Source organism: Thalassophryne amazonica, chromosome 18, assembly GCF_902500255.1.
Source record: "Thalassophryne amazonica chromosome 18, fThaAma1.1, whole genome shotgun sequence".
Lineage (NCBI taxonomy): Eukaryota > Metazoa > Chordata > Actinopteri > Batrachoidiformes > Batrachoididae > Thalassophryne > Thalassophryne amazonica.
The window spans coordinates 26,566,987-26,591,635 of NC_047120.1; the positions used below are offsets into that span (position 1 = coordinate 26,566,987).

The 24,649-nt window shown below is 39.4% G+C and overlaps 1 protein-coding gene across 1 annotated transcript in view; it reads right to left on the reverse strand.

Annotated features, from left to right (window-relative positions):
• Window positions 1-3,094: 3,094 nt before the first annotated feature.
• LOC117530559 (paired box protein Pax-2a-like) overlaps window positions 3,095-24,649 on the reverse strand; it is a 99,383-nt gene continuing 77,828 nt past the window's right edge. Inside the window, exons 7-9 of the mRNA XM_034193451.1 lie at window positions 17,438-17,539; window positions 9,553-9,639; window positions 3,095-3,383 (exon numbers count right to left, since the gene is read on the reverse strand). Coding sequence (XP_034049342.1) covers window positions 3,307-3,383; window positions 9,553-9,639; window positions 17,438-17,539 — 266 coding nt within the window. The 3' untranslated portion in view covers window positions 3,095-3,306. The remainder of the gene's footprint in view (window positions 3,384-9,552; window positions 9,640-17,437; window positions 17,540-24,649) is intronic.

The window sequence follows — 24,649 nt, forward strand, 5'->3', positions numbered from 1 at the left end:
TCTGCTTGGGTCATGCTACTGAGGCAGCATGAATTGATTTCCCACCTTAGTCGGCTTGCGTCCTTTTTGAAAACAGAACGGTAGGGAATTGAATGAGTTCCATCATATTGCCTTAAAGTTAGGGTTATGGCTTTTATTTTATTTTATTTTTGAAAAACATAAAAATCTTTGAACATTTGAGCAATACCTCCAGATCTATGCAACGCACAGTCAAAATTTTATGCCCTTTAGAACATCTTTAGAATACCTCTGCAGTGAATTAAATCCAGTTGCAGTCAGAAACACAACACAAGCGTTTTGCGTAAAACATTTCAGACACTTTTATTATTGTACAGGTGAGATCAGCATAATGAAAGTGATAATACCCATGAATATGAAGGACATTTTTTCTTACTGTATTTACAGTGTCTTCACATCACACGCAAAAAGAAACAAAAAAAATTCTACAAATGAACAATTTGCAAATAACATAACATTAAATAAACTCCACCTACCTTTAGGTTTACAGCTGAATATGCATACGATGACCATTTCTGCTCTGCATAGAATTTATACATATAACCTCATAAACAATGTGAATTTTCCTAATAATACTGCTCTCATGATGCATCTAGGCAGCCTGTAAATAAATGAGAACTAAGTCTTTGGCAAATGCAAATACATTCAAATGACAGATGAAGAACCTAGAATTCCAGTTTGTCATTTTAAAAGAATGAATTAAAGTCTCAGCCAAACATGAGGGAGCCGACACTGGAAGGGAAACGTGTTTAAGGCATTTAGCTGAAATCATCGCCCTTTTTACTGAACTCTTCGATCTTATTGACGCTGTCCAATGAGCCAACTTGAATTTGACAATGAACTTCAGCAGATGAGATAAATTCAAATATTGGTTTGACTTGAGGTGTCATAATGCCAAAGACTTGTGTCAACTTAAAACAAATATACAGTGTTTATAAAAAGTACTTACCCTTTTGGGTTTTAAATATTTTTTAAATTTCACGACATTCAAAAAAAAGTTGTCCAAATTGAATAAATATATGAAACTCAAAATAAATAATGCTTGATCATCACTTTTATAGTCACTTGGCTTTAGACAAGTAAGGACATTGATATAGAAGCATTTCCAAGTCACTGAATATCTCTTGGAGTTTAGTTACATTAGTTAAGTCATTTAAAATTTTTTTTGCATTGTGGCAAATCTGCCTGAAATAGGTTGGTCTCAAAAACGTACTGAGCTTCCACAAAGGAGAAAATTAGCGAGGGAAGCCACCAGTGTTACATGACAACTCTAAATTGGAGTCTTGGTATTTTCCCTCACTAGTTGCTTAAAGCTGTGGCTGTTGAAGCAACTGGCTCATATTCTTGAATGCACTCTCTCCAGTCACAGCCAGTACATCTTTAACGCCATCAGAGTTATAATGTGCATCTTGATAGCTTCCCTCACTAGTGTCTTAGAGCTGTGACTGTTGAAGCAAAAAGTCTAAGTTGTTATATGCAGTCTTGTCAATCAGTCAGTGAGGCTTTAATGCCTTCAGAGTTCTAATAGTTGTCTTGGTAGCTTCCCTCACTAGTCTCTTAAAGGTGTGACTGTTGAACTAATATATTCTCACTTCCACCTCATCACATTTTTATACTTGTTCAGTGTCCCTTTCCACAACAGGGTATCCGACTCATCAGATTGATGTTCAGTCAAAATGAGCTGATTTCGTTAAAATGTGAGTACATGGGTGAGGTAAGACTCAAGTACCTATTTTCACACTGTTTCTCAACCACAGTGACATTTAATTTAACAAAAAAGTAGAAACTGATTACGTAAAGAATTGTATTATTATTATTATCATTACTATTTTATTAAATTAACTGTTATAAAGCGTGTCTTGACAGCTTCCCTCACTTGTGGCCTTCATGCATGGCCACTTATTTTTTGAGTACCGTCTGCTCCAGACAGGTTCACCAAACTATGTCATGATCTTTTACTTCAATTTGTGTTTTACTTGAACACCAAAATCTATCCATTAAACTGGAAATGTTCTGGTTTTCACATGCTGGCTTGCATAAAATCATCTGTTTGTAAATGTGACAAATTAAATATGCAATTACTGTGTGTGTCTTTATTTGTATTTAATTTAGATGGTTTGGTTAACTTTAAGAATAAAGACCACATTTTTAAATCATCATCTAAAGAAGCTTTGAATTTTTGATATTATAAAACAATAAAAACGTAACGGAGTACTTTTATAGACACTGTAAGTTATGATAAAATGATGCTCGTCAAGGCAGCAATATGATAAAGAAATCCCAATAACAGAAGAGGAAAATAGAAACTGTAAGTGGCTTTTGTGACTGAGAATGAATACACCATCTGCTATAACTCAAATATGCGTCATTTTTCTGCATAATAACACTCCAGATCTGCAAACCTCCAAAATAGTGCAAACTTAAGAAAAACAACAAAGGTTTCGCCTGATGACCTCTTGTCCTGACAATAAGAAATAGTAAAACACTCGTCAAGCAGTCTGCAGTTTAGTAAGACGTTATTATGAATTATAAAAGTCAAATAAAAAAATTATTTTAAGAATATATTTACTAGCTTCTTGTAATCTTGCAAACAGCGAGCCATGGCTTGCTCTATTGTCAAACCAATGTTTCTTTATGTAATTTATTCCATTTTTATGATTTTTTTTTTTTTTTACTTTGATTGTGTATCACAGAGGAAATGTCCTAATCTTGTCATGGCATCAAAGCGATCATTTTAGTCATGCTGAATGTTTGGTCGACGGCTGTCGGGGTGATACAAGGACTTTATACCGCCGCAACCTTGTGTCGTCGCTAATCGTCTCTGCCGTTGGACTTGAGAAGAATAAAGGGGTAAAAAAAACAAACAAACAAAAAAAACAAAAAGGGGAAAAGGCTGCTGCTACATTTGAAGCTCTGGACACCATCCCTGCTGAGATTCATCAGTAAAGGAATGTACAGTATTGATCCGTGATGGGATATTGACTCCGCAGTAGGGGGGAAAACAAAATTATGGATTTTTAAAAAAATTATTTTTAAAAGTCCAAGTTTTCTTCCCTCACTCTCTCCGACGATGTTGCGTGCCTTGTTGATGTACAGATTTTGTTTGTAGTTTGGCTTTGAAATGCCCCCCCCCCCACAAAAAAAGATGAAGCTGGGATGAGTGTTTGGAATTCCAAAAGAAATGTTTTGTGTGCACTTGCTCAGTGTCCAGTGGAGGGTACCGTTCACACCGGGGCAATATGGAGGCTGAGGCCATGGTCCTGCAGGTTGATTTGGTTTCCATGGTAACTAGTGACGGTCATAGGCAGTGGCAGCAGTGGGAGGGCCGGAGCCTCTCGATGCGGCACTATAATAATAAGGGGAACCTGAAAGTTAACAAAAAGAATGAACCATTTGAAACAACAAATACAGTATTTACTACTATTTAGCAAAACATATTATTACATCACGATGACTGCTGATCATGCTACTACTACATCTAGAGAGATGTGGTGATTAATTGATTGTTATTCATCTATTAAATTAATCAACAACCATTTAGACAATCAACTGATTTGAGCCAATTAAAAAAAAACAACTATATCCAAATGGTCAGATTTCAGCTTCTTAAATGTGACTATTTTCTAGATTATTTCTTTATGACACTCGCAGTAAAACAGGCATCATCTTGGGCTCTAGAAAACACAGATTAGCATTTTATTGCACGTAGCAATTAATCAATTCATTGAGATAATAACTAATCTATGAATCGATAATGAAAATGATCCTTAATTGAGGCCTTTTACCACAACTACTAATACAAACATTACTGCGATAATGATTTTTGCTGATAGTAGAGGTAACAGAAGTAGGAGATGCAGCAGAAGTAGTCATATTATTTGTTTGAATAGAATACACAGGCCCAGTAGTAGTAGTTGTTAGTATTGGTAGTGATAACAGCAGTAATATCTCCAGTCATAGTAGCTGCAGGACAAGGAGGCATAATAACAGTAAAAGGTATGTTATTATCGTACTACAGCAGTTCTGAATACAAGACAAAGTTTCTTATTTTCTTAGAAATACTTCTGAAATAATTGGGCTAATCTTACATTCAGGGTCAAAAGTTTTAACTATCATATATTCTCACAAAAGTAGGTGGTGCCAAATATACTTGAACCCCTTACTAGCGTACAGTGTTGCATGACAGAAAGAAACAATGATTGTCTTGAAAAGAACATGCATCAGAAGTTGGGTAAATTAATCAACAATTGAAGAAATGTTATCATGCAAACGTTAATTCATGGTGATGAATGCAGTCATCAATCAACGATCAAGCAGCCCAGAAATACAAGTGTGAGCATGTAATCGCAGAAGATAGTGACTCTACAAAGACTTAAGAATCCTACCAGTCAGAAAAGTTAAGAGTTGTCCTAAAAGCTGCAGTGTCTCAGCATGTGGTTAAAACAAGAAATACTAGGCTGCTTGTAAAATGTGCTTTTGTTGGCATTTATTTAAAATAAAAGCCTTTTCTTCAGGACATCTTTTTTCAAAAACATGTCTTAAAAAAGTGTGGCCTGTTTTGTAATCCATTAATGCTGTAACTGTATGTTCATTATGTATTCATTGTACATGATTATATCATTGTGAATTCACTCTGTCATTATGTGTTCACTCACTTGTTGTGCATTCACTCTCATTATTCACCCTGTCACTGGGCATTATCCCTGTCATTGTATTCACTCAGTCACTGCTCATTCCATCTGCCATTGCACAGTCACTCCGTCTGGATTCACTGTCATTGTGTTTTGATCTTGTCACTGAGCATTCACTGTTATTATGTACCGTCACTGTGAATTCACCCTGTCATTGTGCAATCACCATATCTTGGGTTCCCTCTGTCAGTGATCATTCTGTCATCATGCTTTCACTGTGTCACTGTGCATTCACCTTATTTTGCATTCATTCTTTCACTGGGCATTCACCCTATTATTGTGTGTTCAGTCTTGTGCATTCACTGTCATTACTCACCCTGTCACTGTGTTAGGGTTTAGGCTTTCCCTTTCCCTTTCCTTGGGTGTCTTGTCCTGTTCCCTCTCTGGTGTGTCATGGTTGTCTCAGTGTGTCTCTGTATTGCTGGGCGTGGACTCTGGGTTCCCCCCTTTGGCCTTCCCATCTGATCCTCTGCAGCTGCTGAGTCTGCTCACCTGCATCCTATCTCCAATCAAGCCACTGCAGTGTTTAACATCCAGATGCCATCAGATCTTTCAGTCTCCATTGTGATCCTCCATACCTGATCCATTGGAGTCCTGGTTGCCATCTGCCTGGTTTCAGTCTTCAGCTGCCTGTTTAATTCACTCATATTCAACTCCTCTGCCTGCCCTACCCAGCTATTCCTGTCCTCTGCTGTCGGTCCATTCCAGCCAAGCCTGCCTACGTCTCACCTCAATAAACTGTAAAAACCATTCTCCTTCTTCAGGTTGCGTCCACACCCTCTCTGTCCATTCCTGGGTAAACCATAACAGAAATATCTGGCCAGCATGCAGGTCACGTCCTGGGTTAACAATGTCCGCCACCGGTGCTATTGCCCAACAGGGTGCTGGTGGAAATTGGGCTACTGCTGGGCGAAGACGACGAAGAAGAGGAGGAAAACGTTGCCACGAACAGCGGGAGAAGAAGTAAACTAGAAGGGTGGAAATGAGAGTGGGGACTTTGAATGTTGGTAGTATGACTGGTAAAGGGAGAGAGCTGGCTGATATGATGGAGAGGAGAAAGGTAGACATATTGTGTGTGCAAGAGACCAAGTGGAAGGGAAGTAAGAGCAGGAGCATCGGCAGTGGGTACAAGTTGTTGTACCATGGTGAGGACAGGAAGAGAAATGGTGTTGGGGTCATTTTAAAGGAAGAGTATGTTAAAAGTGTGTTGGAGGTTAAGCGAGTGTCTGACAGGGTGATGAGTGTGAAGTTGGAAATTGAAGGGGTGATGATGAATATCATCAGTGCATATGTCCCACAGGTAGGTTGTGAGATGAAGGAGAAAGAAGATTTCTGGAGTGTGTTAGATGAGGTGGTGGAGAGTGTGCCCAAGCATGAAAGAGTGGTGAAAGGAGCAGACTTCAATGGGCATGTTGGTGAAGGGAACAGAGGTGATGAGGAAGTAATGGGTAGATATGGTATCAAGGATAGGAATGGGGAAGGACAGATGGTAGTTGATTTTGCAAAAAGGATGGAAATGGCTGTGGTGAATACCTACTTTAAGAAAAGGGAGGAGCACAGGGTAACATATAAGAGTGGAGGAAGGTGCACACAGGTGGACTACATTCTTTATAGGAGATGCAAGCTAAAAGAAATCACAGACTGTAAGGTGGTAGCAGGAGAGAGTGTCACTAGACAGCATAGGATGGTTGTTTGTAGGATGACTTTAGAGGTAAAGAAGAAGAAGAAGAGAGTGAGAGCTCAACAAAGGATCAGATGGTGGAAGCTGTTGTGTGAAATTTAGCGAGCAGGTGAGAGAAGCACTAGTTGGAGAGGAAGCAATTTTGGACAACTGGAAAAGTACTGCTGATGTGGTGAGGGAGACAGCTAGGGCAGTACTGGGTATGACATCTGGACAGTGGAAGGAAGACAAGGAGACTTGGTGGTGGAATGAAGAGGTCCAGGAAAGCATAAGGAGAAAGAGGTTGGCGAAAAAGTTTTGGGATAGTCGGAGAGATGAAGAAAGTAGACAGGAGTACAAGGAGATGCGGCGTAAGGCGAGAAGAGAAGTGGCAAAAGCAAAGGAAAAGGCATATTGCGAGCTCTACAAGAAGTTGAATAGTAAGGAAGGAGAAAAGGACTTGTACCGATTGGCCAGACAAAGGGACAGAGCTGGAAAGGATGTGCAGCAGGTTAGGGTGGTAAAAGATGCACATGGTAATGTGCTGACAAGTGAGGAGTGTGTGCTGAGAAGGTGGAGGGAATATTTTGAAGAGTTGATGAATAAAGAAAATGAGCGAGAGAAAAGGCTGGATGATGTGGTGAGAGTAAATCAGGAAGTAAAAGAGATTAGCAAGGAAGAAGTGAGGGCTGCTATGAAGAGGATGAAGAGTGGAAAGGCAGTTGGTCCAGATGACATTCCAATGGAGGCATGGAAATGTCTAGGAGAGATGGCAGTAGAGTTTCTAACCAGATTGTTTAATAAAATCTTGGAAAGTGAGAGGATGCCTGAGGAGTGAAGACGAAGTGTTCTGGTTCCTATTTTCAAGAACAAGGGTGATGTGCAGAGCTGCAGTAACTACAGAGGCATAAAGCTGATCAGCCACAGCATGAAGTTATGGGAAAGAGTAGTAGAAGCTAGGCTTAGAAAACAGGTGAAGATCTGTGAGCAGCAATATGGTTTCATGCTGAGAAAGAGCACTACAGATGCAATGTTTACTCTGAGAATACTGTTGGAAAAGTACAGAGGAGGACAGAAAGAGTTACATTGTGTGTTTGTGGACTTAGAAAAAGCTTATGATAGGGTGCCAAGAGAAGAGCTGTGGCATTGTATGAGGAAGTCTGGAGTGGCAGAGAAGTATGTTAGGGTAGTGCAGGACATGTACAAAAATAGTGTGACAGCGGTGAGATGCGCAGTCGGAATGACAGACTCATTCAAGGTGGAGGTGGGATTACACCAAGGATCAGCTCTGAGTCCTTTCTTGTTTGCAGTGGTGATGGACAGGTTGACAGATGAGATCAGACAGGAGTCCCCATGGACTATGATGTTTGCAGATGACATTGTGATCTGTAGTGAGAGTAGAGAGCAAGTTGAGTCTAGTCTGGAGAAGTGGAGATATGCTTTGGAGAGAAGGGGAATGAAAGTCAGTAGAAGCAAGACTGAGTACATGTGTGTGAATGAGATGGAGCCCAGTGGAATAGTGCAGTTACAAGGAGTAGAAGTGGTGAAAGTAGATGAGTTTAAATATTTGGGGTCAACTGTTCAAAGTAATGGAGAGTGTGGTAGAGAGGTGAAGAAGAGAGTGCAGGCAGGGTGGAGTGGGTGGAGAAAGGTGGCAGGAGTGATTTGTGACTGAAGAATATCAGCAAGAGTGAAGGGGAAAGTTTACAAGACAGTAGTGAGACCAGCTATGTTGTATGGTTTAGAGACAGTGGCACTAACAAAAGACAGGAGGCAGAGCTGGAGGTGGCAGAGCTGAAGATGTTGAGATTCTCTTTGGGAGTGACAAGAATGGACAAGATTAGGAATGAACATATCAGAGGGACAGCTCAGGTGGGACGGTTTGGAGACAAAGTCAGAGAGGCCAGATTGAGATGGTTTGGACATGTGCAGTAGGGAGAAGGATGCTGAGGATGGAGCCACCAGGCAGGAGGAGAAGAGGGAGATGAAAGAGGAGGTTCATGGATGTGCTGAGAGAGGACATGCAGGTGGTTGGTGTGACAGAGGAAGATATAGAGGACAGGGTGAGATGGAAACGATTGATCTGCTGTGGCGACCCCTAACGGGAACAGCCGAAAGACAAAGAAGAAGAATGCAGCCAGTAGACACAGCTTCTGAAACCACAAATTCACAGAAATCCATCTCCAGTCATGGACAGTTATTAGGACAACATGAGCAACTTCTCCGAGCTCTCTCTCAGAAATTAGCCAAGAACTGGTAAATCAAATATCTGAACTTAAACATCAAATGTCTGTATTTATGTCTCTGCTCACTCCCTCAGTCCACCCAACTCATCCTGCACAGTCCTTTCCACCTGCTGCTGCCCCTGTGTCACCTCCGCCTTGAGTTTCTCATGCCACTGACCCAGAGCCTTTTCCGGACAAATGGATAAATGCCAAGGTTTCCTCCTGCAATGTTCCATGGTGTTCCAGCAACGGCCTCAAACATTACAGATATTTACTAGGATAACTAAGGGGACGAGCTTTGGTTTGGGAAGAGGCAAATTATTAAAGTCAGTCGATGGGAACCTGGTGCATTCCCCTGTCATAGTGTCCACCCTGTCATTGTGCAGTCAATCTGTTGTATTCACTGTGTCATTGTGTAATCCATCTGTCATTTTACATTCACTCTATCCGCATTCACCCTGTCACTGTGCATTATCACTCCTATTGTATTCACCCTTTCATTTTTTGTTTGCCCTGTCATTGTGCATTAACCCCTTCATTGTATTTATCCTTTCATTTTGTGTTTGCCCTGCCATTGTGCATTCATCGTGTCATTGTGTTCACTCTGCCAGTGTGCATTCTCCCTGTAATTGTGCATTAACCCCATCATTGTATTTATCCTTTCATTTTGTTTGCCCTGCCATTGTGCATTCATCTTGTCATTGTGTTCACTCTGCCATTGTGCATTAACCCTGTCATTGTATTCATCCTTTCATTTTGTGTTTGCCCTGTCATTGTGCATTCATCATGTCATTGTGTTCACGCTACCATTGTGTATTCACCCTGTCATTGTGCATCCCCGATCAATGTCATTGTGCATTCATCGTGTCATAGTGCATTGCCTCTGTTATTGTGGTCACCTTGTTGCTGTGTTCATGCTGTCAATGTGCATTCACCCTGTCATTGTGCGTACACTCACTTAGTAGCGCTGGGTTGCTGAATCGCCAGGCTTCGTTGTAGGTTGTGTACTGTGGATGACTGTAGGGGTTCCCCGAAAACTCGCTCCCTGCGACACAAAACAACAAATCAATTAGCATGTGAATGGATGAAGCCATTAAGTCGTCCACATGCAGTCATTTCTCATCATTGCAACAGGACAAGGTCTGAGCGAGGAGCGATCGCCGTGAGGCCAGTCAACCAAGTAATTTATTTCTTTTTCATTTTGCTGAAGTTATGCAGCAGTGAGCAACACAGGCTGCGACACTGAAGGCGGCTTTCCTGTCCTGTTTATGGATGTGTGCGCCACAGCCTTTTCCTCCACTAGTTTCAGGGCGGGGCTAATAAATACTGTTGCGTGCATACATTTTTCATACCCTGCAATAAATCCTGCAGCTGCATGTGGAAGAATCTTACCATCCCCAGTGTGAGCGCTGCTGCATGGCGCCACGGAGTTTGGAGCGTATCAGCAGACACTGCTATTGGTTCAACACGTTTCTTTCTTTTATGACACAATAAAGGTAAGATTTTATACGAAGCTGGTGAGAAATGGCTTTGCTTTAAGAGTATTTTGTGCCTGTCACTAAATCTTTGTGGTTGTGTACAGGACAAATGGGTTAGAAGACAAAACCACAAGCCGTGGGATGAAGGCCATCATCTTTTGCTTTGTGCCACGTGAGAATAAATGGTTAGCTGAAACATGTTTGACTTGATGCTTTTCTAAAACCACGGGTTAACAGTTTTATTAGTTAGTGGTCTGACTCATTTGAATGCAGAAGAAGGTCAAATCCTGATGTTAGGACTTTCTTTTTTAAAATCCATACGAGTAAACTTTGAGATGGCAAAGCTTGATTGAGAAAAGTTGTGTGTAAAATCTTTATGGTAAGAACAGAAAATTTTTAGAAAATCATTAAAATATTCTTAAGATAATAATAGAACCACAGACCCTAATGGTTTCACACAGTCAATGAAACTATAAAAATATTTATCACCTCAGACCTTAATTTGTTACTTTAATATCAAATCAAATGAAAAACAACAAACAAACCAAAAAAAAAAAACAAATTTGACTTAATTTTATATTTTTAAGAATTGTGCTCTTCAGACTTCATGCAAAAAAAAAAAAAAAAAAAAATCTACGCATTTGAAAATATATAAAAATATAAAGTCAACAATAATAAACCCCATAAGGATTTATACTTTACAATATAATAAAAAAAAATATCGCCACTTGTACAGTCAGCGGAATTCAGAAATCACACAATCATAAAATAGCTTTTCTGCGTTTGTAATACAAAGTAGCTCTTTTCTGTTCATGGTGCTGTGGCAAAGCCATGAAAAAAGAAAGAGCACTTCAAACATCTCTGTGAAAAGGTGTTTGAAAAGTACAAGGCAGTTGATGGTTTAAAATGAACACATCCTGCATGCTGTAAAAAAAAAAAAAAAATCAGTTCTTATGTGTTTTTATGGTTAAAAAATAAAACCGGTGCTGTGGTTGCCAGAATGAGTCTGTAAAAAAAGATATAGTAAAAACACAGAAATTCCTTTACAGAACAACCTGTAAATTTTATGGTAAAAAGTTTAATTAAAAATGTAAACCACTAAATCTAAGATATTTTTTTTTTTTTTTTTTTTGCCAAAATAACATTATAATGGTGTTTTAAGCGTAATTATTCCCTCAATGAGATATTTTAATTATATTTTTATAGAATATTCCAACAACCACACCTGCGGTCTCACCACCTGTAAAAATAATGGAAATTTTTGATTTTTTTGAAGCATGTAAATTTATGAAAAGTAATCAAGTAGCTATGACTATGAAGCAGAGCACACCCCCCCCCCCCCCCTTAATCATTAATGAATAAGCAAAAACAAAAGTAAAAAAAAAAAAAAGTTAAAAGAAAACAACAAAACAAAAAAACAAGTAAAAATCCAAATTGCTTCCAATGTCCATTGTAATTTTGTCAGGAACAGTCAAAGTGTCAGGTGGGGACGACAACAACAACAACAACAACTACAGCTTGTCTTGCCAGACAGCTTTTCAATGGAACGATTCAACATTGTGTCCATTCTATTAGTTCCAGACAAAAAAAAAAGAGAAAAAAAAGTGAATTTACAGGATTTTAGTCCTAACTTTGACAACAATACTCATCACAAATTTAGAGCCATAACAAGTACAAGAAAATACTTATAAAATAAATAACTATGGAAAAAAACAAACAATTTTTAAAGTAACTGATTGAAAAATGCTCAGTTTGCCAAATCAAAATCATATTCTTGTGAGAATTGAGCCAAGCCAAGCATTTTGTAAACTTACGTGTTCTAGTTAAGGGTCATGGGGGGCTGGAGCCTAGTCATGGGGTGAGAGACGGGTGTTAACCCTGGACAGGCGACACGTTTAGACAGAAAAACACATTCACACTCGCACCTACAGACAATTCAGAGCTACACATTCACCAAACTTGATGAATGTGTTAATAAATATTAAAATTTAGAATGAATAAACAACTTTATTAAAAAAACATATTAATTACATTAAAATAATAAAATATATACAAAAACCCCCCATTTATAACAAACTCATAACTGAATATAAATAGAGTAATATACCTGAATCTATTAAATATACAATTTTTTTTCTGCTCAGAAATCTAATCCCTTTTTAATCAGCAGTTGGAATAAATGTATAAAATACATAATATATGAAATATTTCTGGGTTTTCAACAAAGAAATGGGACAGGAATCCTCCTTGACTGTTGATGACAGCGAAACATGTCGTGGCAGCCGAAGGTAAGGTAGAAACGATGTGAACAGCGGCGTGTGATCGCTCAGTGATATGCTAACACAGAGCACACTCCGCTGGTTTCCCCATCCCACTGATTTTAATCACATGGAAGCCAAACATGGGTGTCGGTGTGTGTCTGGTGAAAATGTTGATGCTGGAGCTCATCGCCAAAATAGGTTACATCCATCCAAATGTCTGAGATATGCTGATTACAATATTTACCAGAATCCTCTTCTGCCTTTTGAGCCAAAACCATTTGCTGTGAACCTGAACGGCAGGTTTAATGGGAGGGGGGAGGGGCGTTCATCTCACTTTTTGATGACTGTTGAGATAATGTGCGACCAATAAGACCAAAAAGAAAGTAAGACCCTGTTCAGACTGGGGTTGGCAATCTGGTCTGAGGTGGATTCGTGCAGAATTCAACTTAAACTCCAAACTGCCGGACGTTATGGACGATGCCAGTCACCCTCTGCACACCGTCATCAGCAACCAGAGGAGCCTCTTTATCCACAGACTGCTCCTTCCCAAGTGCAGGACCAATAGACTAAAAACTCCTTTGTCCCTCAGGCCATCAGACTGTACAACTCCTTACTCAGCAGGAGGAGGAGTAACAGGAAAACAGAGGATGGGAATGAGAGGAACAGTAGTAGCCAGCAAGGGATCAATAAAGTTCTATCTAATCTAATCTAATCAATAAACCAGATAGGTATTTTCTGAATGTGAATAGCGCTATTCAGATTTGAGCCAGAGTTGACGAGGTCTGAACGCAAATGTGGCTTGAATCCAGAGAGCTTGGTGATCATAACGTCATACTTCCGGGTTGTGGGGTCAGCTTTCAGATCGTGTGCACAAACTCCCACCACATTCTGAAGTTAACTTTTCCCAAACTTTGTCTAGTGTCTTGTTTGTCTTTGGCAGTAGCTGGTGATGGCTGTGAAAAAAACCTCCACTTTGAGTTCATTCTGGTTAAAACTCCTCGTACCACTGTTTGGAGATCAGGCAAGGCAAAACAAGTTGGGCAAAATGTATCGTAATCAGAACATATTCAAGAACACCACTGCCGCACGACAAGTACATCAAGCCAGTGCAGCGGCGAGAAAAAGAACTTCAACACCAAGTACAAAAAAAGGCGAAGGATCACAATGCAAGAAGCAGAAGAGTTTGGCTTGAGCCAGATTGATTTGAATGTGTGTGTACGGCGAGTCAGAAAGCAATCCAGATGGACTCTGACTCCAGATGGATTGCAACCCCAATCTCAATGGGTTCTAAGACGTACACGATTGGCATCTGATAACTTTTTTATCCTGGCTGAACTTATCTGACACACATGTAAAATGAAAATGTCTGTAAATGTGAAGGAGTAAATACTCATTGTCTTCCTGTTTGGCACTAAGTGCCATTGCCCTACTTCCTTTCCTACACTTTTTAAAAATGTCATCCGTTTGAGTAGACTGCAGTGGCAAAACAAACCAATGAGTCAATCTCTTGCCAATTATTCCATGTGGTTAATGGTAGTACTGGTATCACATGGAGAAATCTGAGACAAGATAAAGGGGATAAAGAAACCCCTGTTTCAGAAAGTAAAAGTCCTACCATGTATGTTCCATCCTGCTAATACACCAGCTGATTGTAATTGCTGGTATATTAGCTAATTCCTGAAATCACCTGTTTTAGGTATACAGGTGGAAACAATACACGGTAGAATGTTTACTTTCTGAAACCAGGGCTTTCCACTTCTTGGGATCTGATATGAAATTTGGCTGGGAATGTACAGTCAGGAAAAAGTACATCTTCCTGACCTGATATCAGGCCATTTGGGTTTAGTCATGGAGTTTTGGGCTTGTTTGAAGCCCCAGAGTTATCGTGTCTCGCTGGCTAAGCTCATCTGGAACAGGAGATATCCGGGTAGACTTTATTATGAACAACATTCTTTTTCAGCTTAACGATCACTCACATAATATCCATAGTCTGGATGTGCACAAATCCAGAGTCCAAAAAAAAATTTTCTTTTTTTTTTTTTTAAACGAGGGCTACTCTGATGGTGACCTGTATTTACTGTGGTTATTTTCATGTTTCATATTTTTATGTTTTCATTTGCCTCAGTTTCATGATATCCTGACACACATGCGCTAAGAGCATCCAGAACAAACTGACATGTCCTGATCATGGCATGATGTGTTGGATGCAGTGGACACACATCCAGTAGCAAAGCCTTTTGCTTTCCACATCTTTTTACACGTATAGTTGCCAAGTCCCTAACCCAAACCTCAGAGATCCCACAAATCAAGAAAAACTGAACAAGTTTCACAAAGTTTAAGTAGTTCTACAAGTGTCTCTGCAGCTCTTACAACTCAACACACACAAAACCCACAAAATAAATACATGAATGATAATAATGTAAGTACTTTGTTATCTGTAGCTTTTACAATTATTTTTATTTCATATTTATTTATTTTGTTGGAAAAATACACTATACTGCAATGTTGATGAAAATCTAAGGAAAATAATTCATAGACAGAACCTTTTATGCTTCACCAAGTTTCAGTGTAACTGTTTCAATACTTTATTTTAATAATCCTGCTAACAGATAAACATAAATAAATAAGGTAAAAGATGTCTGAATTCTTCAGGGATAAGGAAATTTCCTACATATTACTGAGGTATATAATTTTGCAGCAACAAATTCCTGCAGCATATCAACCATGCAGCAGAGAATGTGATCGACTGCAGTCTGCCATCCCTACAGGACCTGTATGCCTCCAGGGCCCTGAGTCAAGCAAGGAAGATTGTGGCCGATCCCTCTCACCCAGGTCACAAACTTTTTGTCACCCTCCCCTCTGGCGTGAGACTGAGGTCCATCAGGACCAAAACCTCAAGACACAAAAACAGCTTTTTACCATCCACAGCTAGACTCACAAACAATGCCAGAGACCCCCACTTACCCCCCATCCCCACTACCACAACATACAGACTGGTCATCACTGCACTGAAAGGTACTGTACATTTCTATTCCAATCAGCTGTTTTTGCACTGTCCCATTCCATTCTGTTATTTATATCTATTCAACAGTGAATATCATTTTGCCTGACTCTTTTACTACTTACAGAACTGTTTTTTGTCTTCTCTTTCTTATTGTTTATGCACCAATAACATCAGACCAAATTCCTTGTAGTATGTGATTCTGATTCCGATTCTTTTTTTCCCCTCCAAAAACAACAAAATGTCAAACGCTGTTCAGTTTCAGCTGGTATCAGAACATTCTCCTTTAAAATGTCTCATAAGGTTTTTATTAGAAGGGCATTTCAAAACACAAAGAAGGGACTAGATTGTTAATTTTTTAAAATGATAAATGATCTGATATTCATAACCCATTCACAGATCATATATAAGCTGCTCTCAAAGTGCAGTCTATATAGAGAGCCACAGATGGTGAGATTTGGGCACAACTCAGTCTTTCTACCAGGTATCCCCAGTGGTCAAGCACAGAACTGCTACAAAGACAGACATTTATCACAGCCTAGCTGTGGGTACATAAAACAAATTTACACGATTTATTTGGAAACATTTTATGAATTTTTAAGTATCAGTAAGAGTTACAGGGACTTGAAAAGACTCCTTTTATGTGTGTTGCATCACCTCAATGTGACCATGTCTATATTAGGCAAATGATGCAGGACAAAATAAAGAAGAATGTGGATGTACTGCCAGACAATACAAGAGCAAATTAAGAAGAAGAACATTTTATCTTATATAGAGGTGACACATTTCTTACTGAAGAGAAGTCCACTATTTAGTTCTTCTAATAGATCCATGCACAATAAAAATATAACGCAATGCTAAAATACTCTCGGTCGTATGGGCATTGCGTTCTTTATAATTTGCACACAATTTGCACATGTTCAATAAAGTCCCTCTATCAATCAATCATAAACAATATTTAAGTATTAAGAGCAGAAGTTGTGCAAATCAAGGAATATTTGTACATAAGTGGTAAATGGACTGCATTTATATAGCACTTTTACATCTGCATCAGATGCTCAAATTAAGCGCTTTACATTTATGCCTCACATTCACCTATTCATACAGACACACTCACACACTGATGTCAGGGTGTTGCCATGCAAGGCACCCTCTGTGCATTTGCAAGTATTAATCAGACAAATTTAACTCCATAGGTAGTTAGCTTTGAGTTAGTGGAAGATAGCATGCACGCTAGCATGTGCAAAATGTCTTGTAAAAGATTCCAGAGGTATTATCAGGTTACAAAAACAGTGTTTTCAGTTTTAGAAGTGTTTATTTCGCACTGGTTTTTACATACTATACGACAAAGAGGATATATTCACACACAAACAAAACAGTTTTGCAGCTAGCTATCAGCTTGTGATGTCACCATGCTAACGTCTGTGAAATGTCTTGTAAATAAGTTCAGAGGTGTTATTAGGTTCCAAAAACAGTGTTTTCTGTTTTAGAAGTGTTTATTTATCACTAGCTTTTACATAATATATGAGAGACATGTATATAAACACAGAAAACGAAGTGATTTTGGAGAGACAGCCACTGATGTTACAGTGCAGCTCTACTCTGATTGGATGTCATGTCCGCCAGTCAAAAACAAAACAAAACAGATTGAAACAGAATGTGACTTTTTAACTTCTTAAAATAGGACAAGGTTAGCCATCTTTGAACTTGTCAAAGGTCTGTGTCCTAAGAATGTTCCCTGTCAATCTGAAGACCCTGGCAGTAATAGGACTGGACTTATCCTGAACGGACAGACAGACGGACGGGTGAAAAGCCTTCGCAATACCCGATGGCTATATTTGATGGCCTCTGGTAAAATGGAAAAAAAAAAGTTGAGAACATTTTAAAAACTTTAAGCAACAAGATTCACAGACTTTTTCTCTTTCTTAATTTTAAGTTAAGGAAATGACTTTATTCAAGTTAAGTTTTGACACAGTGAATGTTTTTAAACTGAGTAAACTCATAAAGTCTGCACAACTGGTTAAGTAAAATGTTGTCATTTTCTCAACTTTTTTTTTTTTTTTTTAACAATGCAGGAATCATTGATGTCCTCATGTCACTCACCAGGAACCATTCCAGCGAGCGTGGAAGTCGGGTAGCTGCCCTGGCCTGTAGGGGGAACGTGAGGGGGATACCCGGGTAAGGTTGTGTTGGCCATGTCCCGACCTGCAATCACACAAAACAAACAAAAACACAACATCAGTGATTCTAGTCAGTGCTGGAACAGTTTACAGACACATGGTTACTGTCATTGTCATTCACATGCCAAACAGTGCCCAGTGCCAGTGTGTCATTGTTTATGTGTTGTTTCATTGTTTCAAAATAACAACAATATCAGAAAGATAAAAAGTTACATTTAGCTCTGACGTTTTGCAGTTCAACAACTATAAAGTAGCGCCTATAAAAATACACTCATCAAAAATATAAACACAACACTTTTGGTTTTGCTCCCATTTTGTATGAGATGAACTCAAAGATCTAAAACTTTTTCCACATACACAATATCACCATTTCCCTCAAATATTGTTCACAAACCAGTCTAAATCTGTGATAGTGAGCACTTCTCCTTTGCTGAGATAATCCATCCCACCTCACAGGTGTGCCATATCAAGATGCTGATTAGACACCATGATTAGTGCACAGGTGTGCCTTAGACTGCCCACAATAAAAGGCCACTCTGAAAGGTGCAGTTTTGTTTTATTGGGGGGGGATACCAGTCAGTATCTGGTGTGACCACCATTTGCCTCATGCAGTGCAACACATCTCCTTCGCATAGAGTTGTTCAGGTTGTCAATTGTGGCCTGTGGAATGTTGGTCCACTCCTCTTCAATGGCTGTGCGAAGTTGCTGGATATTGGCAGGAACTGGTACACGCTGTCGTATATGCCGGTCCAGAGCATCCCAAACATGCTCAATGGGTGACATGTCCGGTGAGTATGCCGGCCATGCAAGAACTGGGACATTTTCAACTTCCAAGAATTGTGTCCAGATCCTTGCAACATGGGGCCGTGCATTATCCTGCTGCAACATGAGGTGATGTTCTTGGATGTATGGCACAACAATGGGCCTCAGGATCTCGTCACGGTATCTCTGTGCATTCAAAATGCCATCAATAAATGCACCTGTGTTCTTCGTCCATAACAGACGCCTGCCCATACCATAACCCCACCGCCACCATGGGCCACTCGAGCCACAACGTTGACATCAGAACACCGCTCACCCACACGATGCCACACACGCTGTCTGCCATCTGCCCTGGACAGTGTGATCTGGGATTCTTCCGTGAAGAGAACACATCTCCAACATGCCAAACGCCAACAAATGTGAGCATTTGCCCACTCAAGTTTTGCAGTTCAACAACTATAAAGTAGCGCCTATAAAAATACACTCATCAAAAATATAAACACAACACTTTTGGTTTTGCTCCCATTTTGTATGAGATGAACTCAAAGATCTAAAACTTTTTCCACATACACAATATCACCATTTCCCTCAAATATTGTTCACAAACCAGTCTAAATCTGTGATAGTGAGCACTTCTCCTTTGCTGAGATAATCCATCCCACCTCACAGGTGTGCCATATCAAGATGCTGATTAGACACCATGATTAGTGCACAGGTGTGCCTTAGACTGCCCACAATAAAAGGCCACTCTGAAAGGTGCAGTTTTGTTTTATTGGGGGGGATACCAGTCAGTATCTGGTGTGACCACCATTTGCCTCATGCAGTGCAACACATCTCCTTCGCATAGAGTTGATCAGGTTGTCAATTGTGGCCTGTGGAATGTTGGTCCACTCCTCTTCAATGGCTGTGCGAAGTTGCTGGATATTGGCAGGAACTGGTACACGCTGTCGTATATGCCGGTCCAGAGCATCCCAAACATGCTCAATGGGTGACATGTCCGGTGAGTATGCCGGCCATGCAAGAACTGGGACATTTTCAGCTTCCAAGAATTGTGTCCAGATCCTTGCAACATGGGGCCGTGCATTATCCTGCTGCAACATGAGGTGATGTTCTTGGATGTATGGCACAACAATGGGCCTCAGGATCTCGTCACGGTATCTCTGTGCATTCAAAATGCCATCAATAAAATGCACCTGTGTTCTTCGTCCATAACAGACGCCTGCCCATACCATAACCCCACCGCCACCATGGGCCACTCGAGCCACAACGTTGACATCAGAACACCGCTCACCCACACGATGCCACACACGCTGTCTGCCATCTGCCCTGGACAGTGTGATCTGGGATTCTTCCGTGAAGAGAACACATCTCCAACATGCCAAACGCCAACAAATGTGAGCATTTGCCCACTCAAGTCGGTTACAACGACGAACTGGAGTCAGGTCGAGACCCCGATGAGGACGATGAGCATGCAGATGAGCTTCCCTGAGACGGTTTCTGACAGTTTGTGCAGAAATTCTTTGGTTATGCAAACCGATTGTTTCAGCAGCTGTCCGAGTGGCTGGTCTCAGACGATCTTGGAGGTGAACATGCTGGATGTGGAGGTCCTGGGCTGGTGTGGTTACACGTGGTCTGCGGTTGTGAGGCTGGTTGGATGTACTGCCAAATTCTCTGAAACGCCTTTGGAGACGGCTTATGGTAGAGAAATGAACATTCAATACACGAGCAACAGCTCTGGTTGACATTCCTGCTGTCAGCATGCCAACTGCACGCTCCCTCAAATCTTGCGACATCTGTGACATTGTGCTGTGTGATAAAACTGCACCTTTCAGAGTGGCCTTTTATTGTGGGCAGTCTAAGGCACACCTGTGCACTAATCATGGTGTCTAATCAGCATCTTGATATGGCACACCTGTGAGGTGGGATGGATTATCTCAGCAAAGGAGAAGTGCTCACTATCACACATTTAGACTGGTTTGTGAACAATATTTGAGGGAAATGGTGATATTGTGTATGTGGAAAAAGTTTTAGATCTTTGAGTTCATCTCATACAAAATGGGAGCAAAACCAAAAGTGTTGCGTTTATATTTTTGTTGAGTGTAAATGTCACAAAAATCCAGTGCTTTATTACATCATAAATAAAAGGGTTTTGTTGTTGCTGTGGTAATTTTTAAATCAAACTTTAAGTCAACTTTGAACTTTAATTAAATTTTTGCTTGGGTTGGTGAGGGGCACTAGACCTAACCCTTGTGGAGTGCCTTGGCATGACTTATGTTGTGATTTGCTGCGCTATAAATAAAATGAATTGAATTAAGTGGCCATTGTGGAGTTTTGTATTACAGAGCACCTCTTACATTTAAATTTTTGGTGTATTAAAAGGGACGTTCCCTGAACAAAACAAGCATTTCCAGTCTGGTGTTGGTGGGCCTGACCATTGACAATGCATTGCAGCCCACCTTCCTCCAATCACAAATGTTTCTCTACAAATCAACTGTGAATGTGGTTTTATATAAATAAAATTTAATATTATAAAATTATATTACAGCAAAAATATTTATATTTATTATATGTTTAAAATATTTTTGTTCATATAGAATGGGATGTTTTCAGACAAATATTAAAATACATATAAGGTTATCTGTATTCTGACCAATTAGCTTCCCTGTTTACATTCTTGGTACATTTCTGACAATGTAAGTGAACTAGCTTGCCAAAAAGATACTGTCTTTCTTTAATGTTAATGTTAAACCTGAAAGTGGGAAATACGACAGAATAAACTGCAGAAACAGGCTTAAAACAAAACACCATGGCTGATAAATAAAGTGGGTGCTCCTGACAGTGATAGCCTATGTCTAGTAATGGCATTGCTAATACTAGCCCAAATGCCAGTGTTAGGGCCCCTTCACACATAGTGCGATTTTGGAAGATTTGTGCATAAAGTGCACATGAAGCAGGAATCGTGTGCAAAATCGTAAAATCGTAGCTGCCTCGCACACCTGTTTCTACAACTGTTTGTGCACATCAGCAGATGAAAGACAGAGTGTGCGCTGTGCGAACCCATCGATCCCTCTCACGTCAGGTGTTGGCCAGATTCGAGGTGACACACACGAACATCTAACACCACTCGTTTGGCACTTAGAAAATGTGTTGCCATTCGTACTATTAACACAACAACGTCAGCAGAAAATCAAGGGCTGCTGGCACTGTGTTCCCGTGTGCACGAACCATTGCACCGGCATTGTGCACACCTGCCCATCAGCGCAATGTTTCGTGGTGCGCTCATATGAACTCTACCACCGTGAGTCGTCCTGCAGATGTACATATCCGCACTATGTGTGAAGGGGCCCTTAACATTAACATTAGCAGATCACTGTGAATGGCACAATTAGGCAGCAAAGTTAACACTTAATTTTAGTGCTGGTGTTGAAGCTGACAGTGTTGGAGCTTCAATAATAAAAAAAATAAAAGGCTCTCCTTTGACGTTGGACTGGCATCATTTCAAGGCTTGAGGCTTATTTTTCAATGCTTTCACTCATGACAAGAAATATATTCAAAATGTTTGTTACTATGGCAGCCAAATTATAAATTAAACCTTCCAAAAGCAATCTGAAGATCAAGTACCCCAGTAGTAATAGGCTTGGATGAGATAGGATTAGAAATGTATAGTAGACAGTGTTGCCACAGCTACTTTAGTTACTTTAGTTACATTCAGCAGCTGCCCAAAATTTGTCAGCAGCTGCTGAATGTAACTAATAAAGTAATAATTAGTAATCAAACTTAGGTACTGCTGTATAATTGGGGATACAAAATGAAAAACATGCACAATGCACAATTTCTCCAATCACAGCCAGAGAGGCCTGTAACGTCTTCTGGGTTGTCTGGGTATCTTGGTGGCTTTCCTCACTCTTCTCCTTCTTGCACAGTCACTCAGTTTTTGAGAACTGTCTACTCCATGTAGATTTACCATTGAGTGCCATACTGTTTGTATTTCTTCATAACTGAGGTAAATAAAGTTCAAGACATACTCAGTGACTTGGAAATGTTCATGTATCCATCCCCTGACTTGTCTGAAGAAAACTGGCAATTAAACTGATTATTTACAGGTATTATACCAAAGGGGCTGATTACTTATGCAACCCATCATCTTGGATTTTATACTTTTAATTAATTTATATCACGTTGTAGAGATTTACTTTCACTTTGAGTCTAAGGAAGATAATTTTAGAAATTTTTATATTGAGAAGCCTGATTTACTTATTGTATTTGAAATGCCATAAACAAATTAAAATACATGAAATACCATATATATATATATATATATATATATATATATATATATATATATATATATATATATATATATATATATATATATATATATATATATATATATGTCATTTACAGTGATCTTCAAATGTCATTTTATGAAGACAACATATCCTAGTTTTTACAAAGTCTTCCTATGTATTATTCAGTCTTTATGCTGCTAGTGTTAACCATCAAACTACAAACCATCCCTTGCAAATAAATCATTGAAGAATAAGTACTGCTGACTGTATAAGTCACCAACACAACAACCGTCTGTGACAACATGGTTTTTCCACTGTCCAACCTGTGTTAATAATGATAAAATAAAAATAATCTTTTTGGCTAAAACCACAAACCAGAAAACACCTGTCAGCCTCAAACAGACAATTAAACATCATCTGTCTGCAAGTTGAATTCAGTGCTTTAAAAAAAAACAAAAAACAAAAAAACAAAACTCCATAATCCCCCTCTGGTTCCCACTGTAGTTGTAAAAGTTGAGCGCATTGGCCATTTTGCAGTGTGCCACTTGTTACTTGCTCCGCATGCAGCTTTGTAATTGGGAGTGATGGTTGGGGTAGTCATCACTGGCAACATGGACATTTGGACTGTGGCACGTAGCCTGAATCTGCACGGGGGCCCCTGATGTGCTGTCAGCATGAGGGTCACATGCACCCAAAACAGAACTCATTCCCCTTTATGAAAACACATTTATAATTATAATAATAATAATTCATAATTCATTTTATTGTGTTAAAAAGTATACACATTTGTATATATTGACACATCATAACAACAGCAACAACAAAAAGATGGAAAAAATACATTACAACAAAGAGGTTCTGCTATAATACAAATCATAATTTGTTTTAAAAGCATCCACACTAGGCGAGGAAACCACATACCAAGGGAAACTATTCCACAACATAAAAACTCTATTTTTTCCCCTTATATTCAATCTAGACCTTTCAACCTCAAGGCTCAGCCTTGAGGTTGAAAGCTAAGCCTCTAAGGCCAGTATATCTTCTCATTTCAAAGAAATTTCAAAATTAATATTTTCATGTCCATGTAAGATTTTGTACATTTCAATTAAATCACCAATGGTGCGTCTGTCTTCGAAAGTAGTTAAACTGAGTCCGGCAAGTCTATCCATATAGGACATATGTAGCAACTCTGGTACCAACTTAGTGGTCTTCTTTGAACCTTTTCCAATACATTTATATCTTTCTGAAGATACAGTGCCCAAGCCTGTACACAATACTCAAATTGGGGCCTTACAAAACTATTGCATACTAAAAGAAAAGATTCTTTATCTATAAAAGATCTCGCGCCAAGATCTCTTTCCTCTGTAGCAGTCTTTAAATTTTTCCTTTCATAACATAACTGTAACAGGGATTTTTCTTTCCCTTTCATAACATAATTGTAACAGGGATTTTTCTTTCCCATAGAAAGAACTGACATTTTTGTTCATTAAAACCCAACAGCCAATTCTCAGACCATGCAACAAGATTATTAATATCATCTGACACTCCTTCCACATCAAGAAGAAAAGTAATGGGGTGATACACTTTAGTGTTGTCCGCAAATATCTTACACTTTGATTTGATTAATAAATAATAAAAACAAAATTGGTCCAATGACTGATCCCTGAGGGACGCCACTAGTAACTTGCATCGATGTAGAACTAACACCATTCATACAGAACTCGTTGTTTTCTATCACTAAGAAAATCTTCAGTCCAGTTACAAAGCTTTCCCCCAATGCCATACTTGCGTAATTTATACACCAATCTACCATGCAGCACAGACTCGAAGGCTTTTTGAAAATCTAAAGAAAGAACATCAGAGGGTAGGCCATCGTCATACAGAGTTGTCCATTCCTCTAAAGTGACAAGTAAATTCATAAGACAAGATCTGCCTCTTCAAAACCTGTGTTGTTAATTTTGGATAGTATTTTCTCAGTAATACTCACAACTGTGTCCCCAACAAGTTTTTCACATAATTTTCAAACAGACTCACCGGTCTGTAGTTACCTGTAGTTTTCTCCCCCTTCTTATAAATAGGGGTAA